Here is a 13,777-nt window from a genome sequence, read left to right on the forward strand (position 1 = left end):
TCTCGCTCTGTTACCCAGGCTGGAGTACAATGGCATGATTTCGGCTCACTGCAACCTCTTGTCTCCTGAGTTCAAGCGATTCTCCTGCCTCAGCCTCCCGAGTAGCTGGGACTACAGGCACATGCCACCACGCCCGGCTAATTTTTTGTATTTTTGGTAGAGACAGGGTTTCACTGTGTTAGCCAGGATGGTCTCGATCTCCTGACCTTGTGATCCACCCGCCTCGACCTCCCAAAGTGCTGGGATTACAGGCATGAGCGACCGCGCCCAGCCTGAAAAACTTCAATAATTTTATCTTTAGCTTTTCCCTAATCCTACCCCAACCCCATGTTGTTTATCTGACCTATATTTTCATTCTTGTTCTTTTCCCCTCAAATCTTAAACAAGGCTTTCTACCAAGGTTCCTACCTATTTAGAAATGCCAAAATACAAATAATGTATATAAATCTATATTTATATACATATTTCTATCTCTGTAAAGATATCAATTTCTCTGAGCCTTTTAGAGGCTCAATAACTATTTCTGTTTCTTAGTTTGATTTCTGTCTTTGCAGGTTTGGAATTACAAGCTTCGGCGCTGCCTTTTCACATTGCTTGGGCACTTAGATTATATTCGCACCACGTTTTTTCATCATGTAAGTAGTCATGGTGGCACTAGTTTTGGAGCATTCTTAGTTTCCCCATAGTAATCTTTGTTTGATCCTTGAGAACCCGTGTTTTAATAATAGAGTTGTTTTTGGAGTGGCTCTTCTATAATCTGTGTGGTATTGACCTTTCTGCTTTGTTTCTTTCTGCAAAAGGAAGCACTTGGGATTATACTGAATTTAATTTTATTGGATTCAGTGGATTCTATGGGAAGTCATTGTTTCTCTGTAGGGAAAAGTAGGGATTTGATTTCAGATTTGCTGAACCAAAAAACAAAAGTTTGCCAGCTAATCCCATGTAGGGTATTATTAGTAAGTAGTAGGTGTGTCTGGAAGAAGGTCAGACTAAGATGCCATTTTGATCAGCTAACAAACGTTTTGAAGTATTAACAATCATACCCCTCTATCCTAGGATTTTTGGGTCTGGTGGAGGCTGTTCCCTTAGCCAGGCTTACTACTTTCTTTGATCTGCCAGGTAACATAGTAGATTTAGATAGTGAGGTGCAGATTACAGACTCCAAACCTCTGAATCCAGTTGCAACCTGACAGGATCTCCTTATAGTTCTGTGTATTAGCATTAACTTACACTATTCTTTGATTGCCAGTAAATTAAGTCTCTCTAATTAAGTTAGAAAGAATATGATGAAATAAACAATTTACTGGTTGAGTATATATTATTTCTTTTTTTAATTAAAAAATTCTAGGATAGGAGAGAATGAGAAAATTACAGCTTAAACATTTGAGAATGATAACCACTCAATAAGATAATTTATTAAGTAGGAATTATTTGTCATTGCCATAAAGGACTTCCTGAAGACCCTTGCCTAGAACAAGTTGCCATCTACCTGGAAAGTTATGAAAGACCTTATTTTCTTTCATTTTACCAGCTCACTAAATATGTGTGTGCCTTATACTTGCTAAGCTTTGTGCTAAATACTGAAGGTAGAGATACTATCTCTATTGAAAATAGAAATACCATCTATTTTCAGTGTTTAACACAAAGCTTAGCAAGTGTAGTAAGAAGGAAGTGTAATAAGAAATACTTCCTTTTCTCAACAATCTTATAGACTCCAAAAAGGCTAAATTGTCTTTACATGTTACTTTCTGCTTTGGTTGCTGAGACCTGGGAATTTTTTGAAACTGGACAGAAAGAAGTCAGACAATAAAATAATATTCCCATCCTAGAGTTAAAGGTAGAAGAGTCTTTCACAGGATCTTAATTGACATGATTAACTGTATATAAATACACACACACACACATATAGAAGTAAATGTAAATGTATGTTTCACTATCTGCCTCTGAGAATGTATTGTGCCTCTAACTGGCTTCCATTCTTAAGTCTTATAGGTGAAAGTGCCGAAGTTGAGAAAAGCTGTTAGAGTGGTAGAGAAAAGGAGACAGCTAACCTGATAGCAAAAGCAGTAGCCCCTTTGCTAATGTAGCTGAGCCGTTAAGCAATGCAGTTCTTTAGAGAAAAATGATTACAAGAACCTGATAGAACAGATTTGTTTAATGTTTAAAGCCTTTGTCTGGAATATCTTTCAGGAATATCCCTGGATTCTGAGTGCCTCCGATGATCAGACCATCCGAGTGTGGAATTGGCAATCTAGAACCTGTGTTTGGTAAAGCAGGAGGCAGAGGGCTCGAAAAGAGTCTTCATTTTTCCTAGTTTTTCATAATGAGCTTCTCTTAGAACAATCTTCTCCCTTCTCAAATGGACTATGTTGGCTGATTAATTACTGATTGTATTTGTAGGATGCTTTTAAGTGCAAAATAATAAATGTAGAGGCAATCCCATATATGAATCTGGATCTTCCAAAAATTTCTTACCAGGAAGAGAAGTCATATAGCCTTTTAGAACAAGAACTTTTAGCTGGTTTTCAATTATTTTCCCATAAAACCTGAGTCAAGGTCTAGACCTTTGTCTTATTTTGTGTTTGGAGCTGGAGCTTTACATAGAACTTTCCATGAAGAGTTAGGGACCATTTAAAGTGATGGCCTTGGCCCGGCGCCATGGCTCATGCCTGTAATCCCAGCACTTTGGGAGGCCAAGGCAGGCAAATCACCTGAGGTTAGAAGTTCGAGACCAGCCTGGCCAAGATGGTGAAACCCTGTCTCTACTAAAAATACAAAAATAAGCTGGACGCGGTGGCATGTGCCTATAGTCCCAGCTACTCGGGAGGCTGAGGCGGAGAATCGCTTGAACTGAGGAGGCAGAGGTTGCAGTGAGCCAAGATTGCGCCACTGCACTCCAGCCTGGGCAACAGAGTGAAATTCCATCTCAAAAAAATAATAATAATAAAAAATAAAGTGATGGCCTTTAAAAGGGATACCCTACTAAAATCTCACAGATAATTTACAGTATGGATTACTGAGATTACATTTATTTTGATATTTTAAAATATTTTTGAGAGAAGAGCTATGTAATCTTAGTCCTCCTGAAATTAGTAATATTTAAATACTAAAGCATTAGAGGCAAGAAGAGAACTATTGTTAAAATAGCTGACTGGGCTTATTATTATTAGTTCAGAATTGGTAGGATGACCTGCCTTTGTCTCCATAAAAGTAAAATTGGATAAGCATTTATTGAATATGGAGAAAGGTATTTAGTTTAGGAGTCTGTTGACTTCCACCTCTAATTTGGTATTGTCTTTTTTTTTTCTTGCAGTGTGTTAACAGGGCACAACCATTATGTGATGTGTGCTCAGTTCCACCCCGCAGAAGACTTGGTAGTATCAGCCAGCCTGGACCAGACTGTGCGCGTTTGGGATATTTCTGGTGAGCTGCCCAAGTTCAGGGGACAACCTGGTCATGTCTGGTGCAAAACTGCAATTGCTTAAAATAGCGAGGAGAGTTGACTTAGAACTGGAAAATTTAGAATATTCTGTTTTATAATAGCATCTTTGTTTCTGAGGTTGTTGAATTTGCTTTGATGGTTCTTCATGTTGGAAGTCTTCTCTAAGAAAAGAGGTAACTCTAGAAAATTCATTTGATTTGAAGAAATTTTAACTTTCTAGTTACATCAGCTTTTGTTAAAATCTATTTACTGTTGCGACATTTGATTAAGAATCACGCTTTCCACTCAAATAAGAAAAAATACATCTATGACACAAAGAAATTTTGAGAATAGATTAATACAGGGAAACAAGACTCTTGGACCCTATCGCTTTATTTAAAAATAGTAAAATCTCTCTATTACGTTTCTTCTAGTGCAGGGAGCATGGTTGGGTTCTAGGAGTTGGTGACTTTTATGTCCAGAATACCTTTTTTTTTTTTTTTCTGAGAGGGAGTCTTGCTTTGTTGCCCAGGCTGGAGCGCAGTGGTGGGATGATCTTGGCTCACTGCAACCTCCACCTCCCGGGTTCAAGCAGTTCTCCCTCAGCCTCCTGAGTAGCTGGGACTACAGATGCATGTGACCACACCTGGCTAATTTTTGTATCTTAATTAGAGATGGGGTTTCACCATATTGGCCAGGCTGGTCTCAAACTCCTGACCTCGTGATCTGCCTGCCTCAGCCTCCCAAAGTACTGGGACTACAGGTGTGAGCCACCATGGCTGGCCTGTTTTTTTTTTTTTTTTTTTTGAGATGGAGCCTCACTCTGTCTCACCCATGCTGAAATGCAGTGGCGCAATCTCGGCTCGCTACAACCTCTGCCTCCTGGATTCAAGCATTTCTTGTGCCTCATAAGTAACTGAGATTACAGGTGCACACCACCACGCACAGCTAATTTTTGTATTTTTAGTAGAGACAGGGTTTCACCATGTTGGCCAGGCTGGTCTCGAACTCCTGACTTCAGGTGATTCGCCTGCCTCGGCCTCCCAAAGTGCTGGGATTACAGACATGAGCCCCTGTGCCTGGCCCAGAATACCTTTTAATGGACAGATTTAGGACTAGAAATTAAATAATTTATAGATTATGGATAGTTGGGATAATTCCTCCTTTTACAGTTTACATATCTTTATTTTGAGACAAGGATTTAAATGTTTAGTCTTATATAGAGGAGATCTAAGAAAGTGCTACCTAGAGAATTTAAATGTAGAGAATGGACTGTACCTGTGAGACCTATGGAAGCGCTTCATGTTGGAATAGGGAAATCAAACACTAAATGCTGTAGTTCTCTGACCAGTTAGTATTTGTTGTTTCTTTCTTTCTTTCTTTTTTAACTTTTATTTATTTTTTTTTGCCATGTGCCACCATGCCCAGCTAATTTTTGTATTTTTAGTAGAGACAGGGTTTCACCATGTTGGCCAGGCTGGTCTCGAGCTCCTGATCTCAGGTGATCCACCCACCTTTCCTCCCAGAGTGCTGAGATTATAGGCGCGAGCCACCATGCCCAGCCTGTTGTTTCTTTCTATTCATTTCCTTAGAAATTCTTGGAGATTTGAGTTCTTTGAAATGTCAGTGACTGGACTACAAAACATGTTTCATTCTATGAAAGGAAGGCCCCCCTCATAGATCTTTGTTTGGTTCTTTGTAATAAAGGAGTCATCCTCTGCATTGTACAGCTGAGGTGATAACTATTCCCAACTCCATTGTGGCATGGGGGACTGGGGCAATAATGGCACTTGTTCTTATAGACCATTAATGAACAGCAAGCTGAAAATTTGGATTCTGAGATACAGCATTTGGAATACTGCAATAGCAGTTGTTTAGGTTAATGTAGCATAGAAACAAGACAAGAGGAGATGGGGACAATTGTAGAGTAGAACCTCTAGATCATGCTGTCTTTGTAGTTTTCAAAGGCATAGAATGAAAGGGAGTAGTATAAACAAGAGGTATTGGAGATAAGGCAGTTGTATTCTCTTTCCCTAGGGCTTTGCCATTGCAGTTTTTCATCAGACTGACAAGGTTTTTTGAAGTACACCCAGATGTGACCAGCCATGCCAACAGGAGGAGCTAGACACAGGCACTGTGAACCTGTGTCCTCTCCTCACTGCCAGTACCAGGGAGCTTAGCATCTACTCTCCCAGTAACCTTGCTATGGCTTTCCATGGTTTTTCACTGTGCGCACATTCAAAGCACTCTCTCTGTCTCAGGATATAGGAGCCTGATGGGCTTGGATCCCAATTCATGCTGTTCCAGCTGATCAGGGGCAATTTTTTTTTGGGGGGGCGGTGGGGACAGAGTCTCACTGTTACCCAGGCTGGAGTGCAGTGGCATGATCTCAGCTCACTACAACCTCCACCTCCTGGGTTCAAGCAATTATCCTGCCTCAGTCTTCCAAGTAGCTGGGACTACAAGCGCATGCCACCATGCCCAGCTAATTTTTGTGTGTTTTTAGTAGAGACAGGGTTTCACTATTTTGGCCAGGCTAGTCTCGAACTCCTGACCTCAAGTGATCCGGCTGCCTGAGCCTCCCAAAGTGCTGGAATTACAAGCACGAGCCACTGCCCCTGGCCGGCAATTATTCAGAATAGCCTTTGTCAACCTGGATTCTGTGAGAGAATTAAGTGCTATAGAAAGTACTTTCAGTGGCTGTTTTCGTAGTTCTTCTAAGAATGGTATATAGCTAATGCTATTCTAGGTCATAGAGAATTTGTTACATACCTAAACTGATGCCTTTCGGGCATTAAAACTTAATTCTTTTCCAGAACGCCGGGTTGAGAAGGGCTCCACTGTAAGAGTAATGTTTGTGCCACCTGATGCCAGCCCAGCATGTTGCCTGCAGTCTAGCCAACGCAGTTTGGGGGCAGTCGGGTGGTTGGATTCTTGGTGGTCATGAAATGCTCAAGGCATGAAATACTTTTCTTTACCTTTTGCAGACAGAGAACATTTTTACATCAAAATTAAGGGCCCTAGATCAGAGAAGAGAGGGAGTGTGACCCCATGGGGTTTATACTTGCTCTTGAATGTGTGAAGTGCATGGATTACTATATAATAACCTTGCAATTGCTATATTTTATTTATGTGATAGTAAGAATTTTGTGCTAGCTTGCTGTACTAATGTTAATGCTCTTTTTACCATTTCTAAGTGTTGTTCTTTACCCACAACTCTTGACTTCCAGTAACCCCTTAACCAGAGTGGAAGGAGATGCTTTGGTATTTAACAAAGTGCAAGAAGCTTTTGGGTTAGACTTTTATACTTTCCTTCTCTAGAAATCAGCATATTCTTTTTCAGCAGGGTTCTTTTTTGCTATTGGGTTCAAATAAGTCTGAAAACAGGAAGAGGAATTAGCTTTCCGATCTGTTAAAGACCAGTGCTTATATTTCCGAAAGGGAGAAGTTAGTTCTGAATGAGAGAATGAATACTCCCAAATTTAGAGGACTAGTTCTAATTTTTTTGACTATTTTTTTTTGAAAGGGACACTCTCTGAGTTAGTTAAGCAATAAGAGAATATAGAGATCTTTAAAGGAAAACCTGTCTCTTGGTACCTCTCCCATAGGGATTGAACCCCACAGGGCTTAGCTTAACCTGAATCTTTTGTGTTACCCTGGCAAAAACTATTTGTTTAAAAGGGAATGTATTTACAAACCTACATATAAAAGGTTACTTTCTTAACTTGAGCTTCCAAGTAAACTGACAGTTAAATTATTTTAATATGCTTGTACCTTTGCATGTCAAGCCCATGTAATTCAGTCTCAGTCTTTGAAAAGGCTACTAAAAAAGTATTAATTTGCTGCCAAATCCTGTTATCATCCCTCTCTTTTTCCTGCTTTCCCTGGTCCGTATTGGGAGGTGTGCATCAAACTGGTCCATTCTGAGAGTGTCCTCTCCTCCCTCTGGATTTGGGTAGCTGCTGTAGAAATTTTCCATCTGTCGTTCAGTCCTAGCGAGCGGCTTGTTGAAGGCACAAATATTTCTTCTCTAAGTATCTTTTCACTGCCTGTCACCATTCATCTGTCTGTTTTTGCCCTTCCCCTTTTCCCGGATCATTACACGCAAATGCAACAAAGCCTTCCATTCTGTCATACGGCTTTCCTTTTAATGTGTTTGTTGAAGCTTATTGGAGGTGAAGTTTCTCACAGCTGTCTATCTTTGTATTTTCCTTTGAATCTGTTTCATATACCAGACTCGTTAGAAAAAGTTGACAGATCTTATTAAAGGGACAAGTGAAATAAGTGAAAGGAGGCATCCCAGCGATAAAGTATTTATGAACCTTTGGGAGAGTATATTGTAAAACATCAGCTTTATTTCTCTCTACCTACTGGCTAAATGCTCATCTTGGACAGAGGACAAGATAATTAAAATTGTTGTGGCCTTCTAAGCTCTTGCTTCTCCAGTGTTAACATGTAGGTGCCACCATAACAGAAGAGATATATTATAATTTTAAAACAATAAATATAAATGCGGTTATTAAACTTAAGTTCTTATATTTTCCTACAGATGGCAAAGTTTAGGCTTAAAATGACTTAGGTTTTCTTTCCTTTTTTTGAGACGGAGCTTCACTCTGTTGCCCAGGCTGGAGTGCAGTGGCAGGATCTCAGCTCATTGCAGCCTCCGTCTCCTGGGTTCAAGTGATTCTCCTGCCTCAGCCTCCCAGGTAGCTGGGATTACAGGCATGCACCACCACACCCAGCTAATTTTTGTATTTTTAGTAGAGACAGGGTTTCACCATTTGAGCCAGGCTGGTCTCAAACTCCTGACCTCAGTTGTTCCACCTGCCTTGGCCTCCCAAAGTGCTGGGATTACAGGTGTGAGCCACTGTGCCCAGCCTCCTTTTTTTTTAATTTGAGACGGAGTTTCGTTCTTTCGCCCAGGCTGGAGTAAAGTGGCGCAATCTTGGCTCACTGCAACCTCCGCGCTGTGCCCCCCCAGCCCCGCCCCCCGGGTTCAAGCAATTCCCCTGCCTCAGCCTCCCTAGCAGCTGGGATTACAGGCATGCGCCGTCATGCCCGACTAATTTTTGTATGTTTAGTAGAGACGGGATTTTGCCATGTTGGCCAGGCAGATCTCAAACTCCTGACCTGAGGTGGTTCACCCGTCTCGGCCTCCCAAAGTGCTAGGATTACAGGTGTGAGCCACTGCGCCCAGCCTTTAGGTTTTATTTTCAACGAGAGTTTTTATTTTCTATTACACATATCTGTCTTTTTAAAAAATATTTACAAGTGCTAGGTAATTTCATCTTCCACTATTCCCCCAAAATACTTCAAAATATAGGATTTTAGTCTCAATTCTTTTTTCTCATCTACAAACTGTTATAATTTTACCTGCTTGTTCATTCCAAAGGTTTGTTATCAGAGTCCAGTTACATAAACATACGCTCTGAAAACCACAAAGTACTTTCCGAATGTGAGATAGTAGTAGTGCTATCATAATTTTGGTTCTGACTATAGCACAAGTAGCTTTTAAAGATAGATTTACTTGAGCCATATATGTGGGTCCTCTACAAATAAGACTATTATTATTCTGGTGTCTTTTTCCATCGTTTTTAAGTTACAGGATAATTCCTCCCAGTAAAACTAGCCTCCAAAGGTTTTAATGGCAAAATCCAAGTATTCAAATCTATCATCAGCCTTTTAAGCAGGAACTTAAAATGACATGACAGTTTTAATTATCTTGTTCTTCGTCCAAGAGTCAAGTAGTAGGCATGAGTACACTTTTTACATGGCTTGTGGTTTTACATTATCTTCTACCAAATAGCTGTTTTGTACTTAATAGGCCTAGTTTCTGTAACCCATTTGGAACTTCCCCCATCAGCTGTTGAAAGGCTTCAAGTTGAGAAACACTGCACTGTGGTTTCTTCAAATGGCTTTTCTTTTTTGAGATAGGGTCTCAATGTCACCCAGGCTGGAGTGCAGTGGCGCCATCATGGCTCACTGCAGCCTCGACTTCCTGGGCTCAAGCCATCCCCCTATCTCTCAGCCTCCCAAGTAGCTGGGACTACAGGCTCGCGCCACTGCACCTAGCTAATTTTTATATTTTTTGGAGAGACGGGGTTTTGCCATGTTGCTCAGGCTGATCTTTAACTCTTGGGCTCAAGCGATCCACCTGCCTTAGCCTCCCAAAGTGCTAGGATTATAGGCGTGAACCACCACGCCAACCTCAAATGGCTTTCCTTTAAAATTTCTTGAGCCTAGTCCGAAGATAGTGAGTTATCTCAGTTGATTGTTCACAGTCAGTTACAGATTGAACTGTAACTGTTGTTCCACTCTTTTCCCCATTCTCACTACTGCACTTGACTATTCTTTAAAAAAAAGAAAAAAATTTCTGAAATGATCGGGGAAAAGCTGCTATAAATTTTATGAAGTTGAGAGTAGAAATTGAATGTTTACCATTTGGGGCCACATTTCAAGAACAGTGAAGAATGGAAAGTGGGCATTAACTGAAGCAGACACCTCTTGAGGTAAGATTTGTGGAAGAAGAGGTTAAAGTGTGCCAGAAATTTGGGTTACCCTCCTCTAGAAAGAAATTCCAGTAATGGATCTGTTTAAGTGTTAAGGGAGCAGAAGAGAAGATGGTGAATGTACTTCAATATTTTGAACATTTTTAGAAATAGGAATTCTTGAGTCTCTTTTCTTTCTTCAGTCTTTTCCATTTCTTTTTCTTTTCTTTTTCACTGTAATTTCTGTGTTTCTGATACTGTGCTGTTTTAGATAACATTATGTTTACATCTTTCATCCCACTCCTTATCCCTTCAAAGGTCTGAGGAAAAAAAACCTGTCCCCTGGTGCGGTGGAATCGGATGTGAGAGGAATAACTGGGGTTGATCTATTTGGAACTACAGATGCAGTGGTGAAGCATGTACTAGAGGTACTTATCTTTATAGCCAGGGGCTGAATATGGGCTGTCATCTTGGGAAAGTCACAATATGTTGTTCATTTATTCATTCCTTCAACAAATATTTACAGAGTGCTTATTAAGTGCCAGGCACTGTTTGAGGTACTAGAAATCAAATTGTGCATGAACCAGCAGAGAAATGAAGCTTATGTGCCACCTGAGGGAGAGTCTTATTACCTTATAAACCCAGTGGGAAAGGGAGAAAGCCAGGTGTAGACCTCATCACCATCCCAAAGCAGAGCCCATTCTCAAGCTTTCTGTAAGGCAGGGCAGCAGGAAATTTAATCAGAGTTATTGAGAACCAGCCATGTGTAACTTTTGTGCAGGTGGGAAAACAGAAAAGCATAAGGGAAAGAAACTAGTTTTTCTTTTAAAAAATTATCTAATCTTCATAGCTACCCACTGAAGTAGATATTATTATCCCTATTTAGCAGACAAAAAAAAAAAAAAGATTTAGAGAAATTAAGTGGTCTACCAAAATCTACATATATCTAGTAAATAAATGTAAGAAATAAGATTTGAATTTGGATCTGACTCCAAAACCCAGGTGCTTTTTGCTGCATCATGATACATCTCAATAATACTGCTAATTCAAAACCGCCTTATCCAGGATTCTGTCACAATATACCATATAACTGTATAAATAGGGTATACAGTATCTTAAAATCAGCAGTTCTTAAACTTTTTGGTCTGAAGATCTCTTTATACTCTTAAAATTTATTGAGGACCCCAAAGAGTTTTTGTTTATGTGGGTTATATCTGTCATTTTTTTACCACATTTTAGATTAAAACAACTTTTAAAAACATGAAATATATCAGCACACATTCTATTAGCTGTCAGAGCGATGATATCACATATCATGTGCTGGGAAACTCTATTGTATACTTATGAAAGAATAAGAATGAAAAAGATAAATAGGCTGGGTGCAGTGGCTCACACCTGTAATCTCAGCACTTTGGGAGACCGAGGCCAGAGGATTACTTGAGGCCAGGAGTTTGAAACCAGCCTAGGCAACATAGCAAGACCTTGTCTCTACCAAAAAAAAAATTAACTGGGCGTGGTGGTGCTCACTTGTAGTCCTTTGGGAGGCCGAGGTAGGAGAATCACTTGATCCTGGAAGTTTGAGACTTCAGGGAGCAATTAATATGATTGCACCACTACACTCCAGCCTGGGTGACACAGCAAGACCTCATCTTAAAAAAAAAAAAAAAAAAGAATGAAGAAGACAAAGTCTTAGTAATATTATGAAAATAGTTTTTACCTTGCAAACTTCTTAAAATAATCTTGGAGCTCCTTCAAGACCAGACTGAGATTTCTGCATTAAGTTATAAAATTTTTCGGCCAGGCGCAGTGGCTCATGCCTGTAATCCCAGCACTTTGGGAGGCCGAGGCAAGTGGATCATGAGGCCGGGAGTTCAAGACCAGCCTGGCCAAGATGGTGAAACCCCATCTCTACTAAAAATACAAAAAAATTAGCCAGGTGTGGTGGTGGGTGCCTGTAATCCCAGCTACTTGGGAGGCTGAGGCAGAGAATTACTTGAACCCGGGAGGCAGAGGTTGCAGTGAGCTGAGATCGTGCCACTGCACTCCAGCCTGGGTGACAGAGCGAGACTCCATCTAAAAACAATAAAAAATAAAATTTGTCTGGAGATATTAATAATTATTTGTAGAAATAAGATAAAAATAGGCAAGTAAAAAACAAAGCAGAATATCCTAAATGCAAATGAGGCTGAGTTTAGGGGTTAGAAATATGTATTTGGAAATTCACATGAGAATTTGGGGTAATATTGGAGGACAGACATGGTAATTCTGATGCTCAAAATTTTAGAGCAGCGTAGTCTCTTGAATCTGTTCACATGAAGAATAAACCAGAGACATTTTTTACAACAAGTAGCTTGATTCATTGGTTTGCTTTGAGTAATGACTATAAAGATGTTTTAGAAGAACCACTCTTTTTCTACAGGGTCATGATCGTGGAGTAAACTGGGCTGCCTTCCACCCCACTATGCCCCTTATTGTATCTGGGGCAGATGATCGTCAAGTGAAGATCTGGCGCATGAATGGTGAGTGAACCGGTTACATTATCGCCATATCTAAGAAACTGCCAGCCAGCAAGGTAAAGTAGCCAGGTCTTCTGGACTCTGACCTATTTTTCTACCTTAGGTGATTAATTAATGCTAATCCCAGGAGCATAGAAATTATTTTACAAATAAAATATATCATCTTTACAATTTTTATGTGTACAGTTAAGTGGTAATAAATATATTTATATTCTGTTTTCCTCCATTTCCTCCTTCACCCTCCTTCCCATTCTACTCTCGATCTTAATAATATCCACTTTTTAGCTTCCACATATGAGTGAGAACATGCCATATTTGTCTCTTTGTTCTTGCCTTAACATAATGGCCTCCAGTTCCATCCATTTTGCTGCAAATAACAGGATTTCATTCTTTTTTATAGCTGAATAATATTCCAGTGTGTGTGTGTGTGTGTGTGTGTGTGTGTGTGCACGTGCGCATATGTAATTTTCTTTATTCATCCCTTGATGAGCACTTAAGTTGATTCCATATTTTGGCTATTGTAAATAGTGCTGCAATAAACAAACATGGGGATGCAGATACCGCTTTGATATATTTATTTCCTTTATTTGGATATATACCCAGTAGTGGAATTGCTGGATAATATGTTAGTTCTATTTTTAGTTTTTTGAGGAACCTCCATACTATTCTCCATTGTGACTATACTAATTTACATTCCCACCAACAGTGCAGGAGGGTTCCCCTTTCTCCATACCCTTGCCAGCATCTGTTATTGCCTGTCTTTTTGATACAAGCCATTTTACCTGTGGTGAAATGATATCTCATTGTGGATTTGATTCGCATGTCTTTTTTTCTGTATATATGTATATATATTTCAGCCTCTGTGTTAAGGACACATTGATTTGCATTTCTCTGATAATTAGTGATGAGCATTTTGCCCGGACAGTGTCCTGGGACATTTCCCCAGTGTTTTCTTCTAGTAGTTTCATAGTTTCTGGTCTTAGATTTAAGTCTTTAATCCTTTTTTGATTTGATTTTTGTGTGTGGTGAGAGATAGGAGTTTCATTCTTCTGCATATAGTTACCCAGTTTTCCCAACACTTTATTGTATGTTCTTGGCACCTTTGTTAAACATGAGTTAGCTATAGATTTGTGGATTTATTATCTGGGTCCTCTATTCTGTTCCATTGGTTTATGTGTCTGTTTCTGTGCCAGTACCACAGTGTTTTGGTTACTCTAGCTTTGTAGCAAATTTTGAAGTCAGGTAGTGTGATGCCTCCATCTTTGTTCTTTTTGCTCAGAATTGCTTTGGCTATTTGGGGTCTTTTGTGCTGCCATATAAATTTTAGGATTTTTTTTCTGTTTCTGTGAAGA

At 39.8% G+C, this 13,777-nt stretch overlaps 1 protein-coding gene across 2 annotated transcripts in view; it reads left to right on the top strand.

The window, feature by feature from the left end:
• The window catches only part of COPA (COPI coat complex subunit alpha), a 54,087-nt gene that overhangs the window by 7,530 nt on the left and 32,780 nt on the right, over nucleotides 1-13,777 (top strand). For both annotated transcript variants that reach the window (XM_019025301.4, XM_063693712.1), the window contains exons 4-8: nucleotides 555-635; nucleotides 2,191-2,267; nucleotides 3,314-3,423; nucleotides 10,228-10,337; nucleotides 12,329-12,428. In XM_019025301.4, the coding sequence (XP_018880846.1) occupies nucleotides 555-635; nucleotides 2,191-2,267; nucleotides 3,314-3,423; nucleotides 10,228-10,337; nucleotides 12,329-12,428 (478 nt within the window). The remainder of the gene's footprint in view (nucleotides 1-554; nucleotides 636-2,190; nucleotides 2,268-3,313; nucleotides 3,424-10,227; nucleotides 10,338-12,328; nucleotides 12,429-13,777) is intronic.

This window comes from Gorilla gorilla, chromosome 1 (assembly GCF_029281585.2).
Source record: "Gorilla gorilla gorilla isolate KB3781 chromosome 1, NHGRI_mGorGor1-v2.1_pri, whole genome shotgun sequence".
Lineage (NCBI taxonomy): Eukaryota > Metazoa > Chordata > Mammalia > Primates > Hominidae > Gorilla > Gorilla gorilla.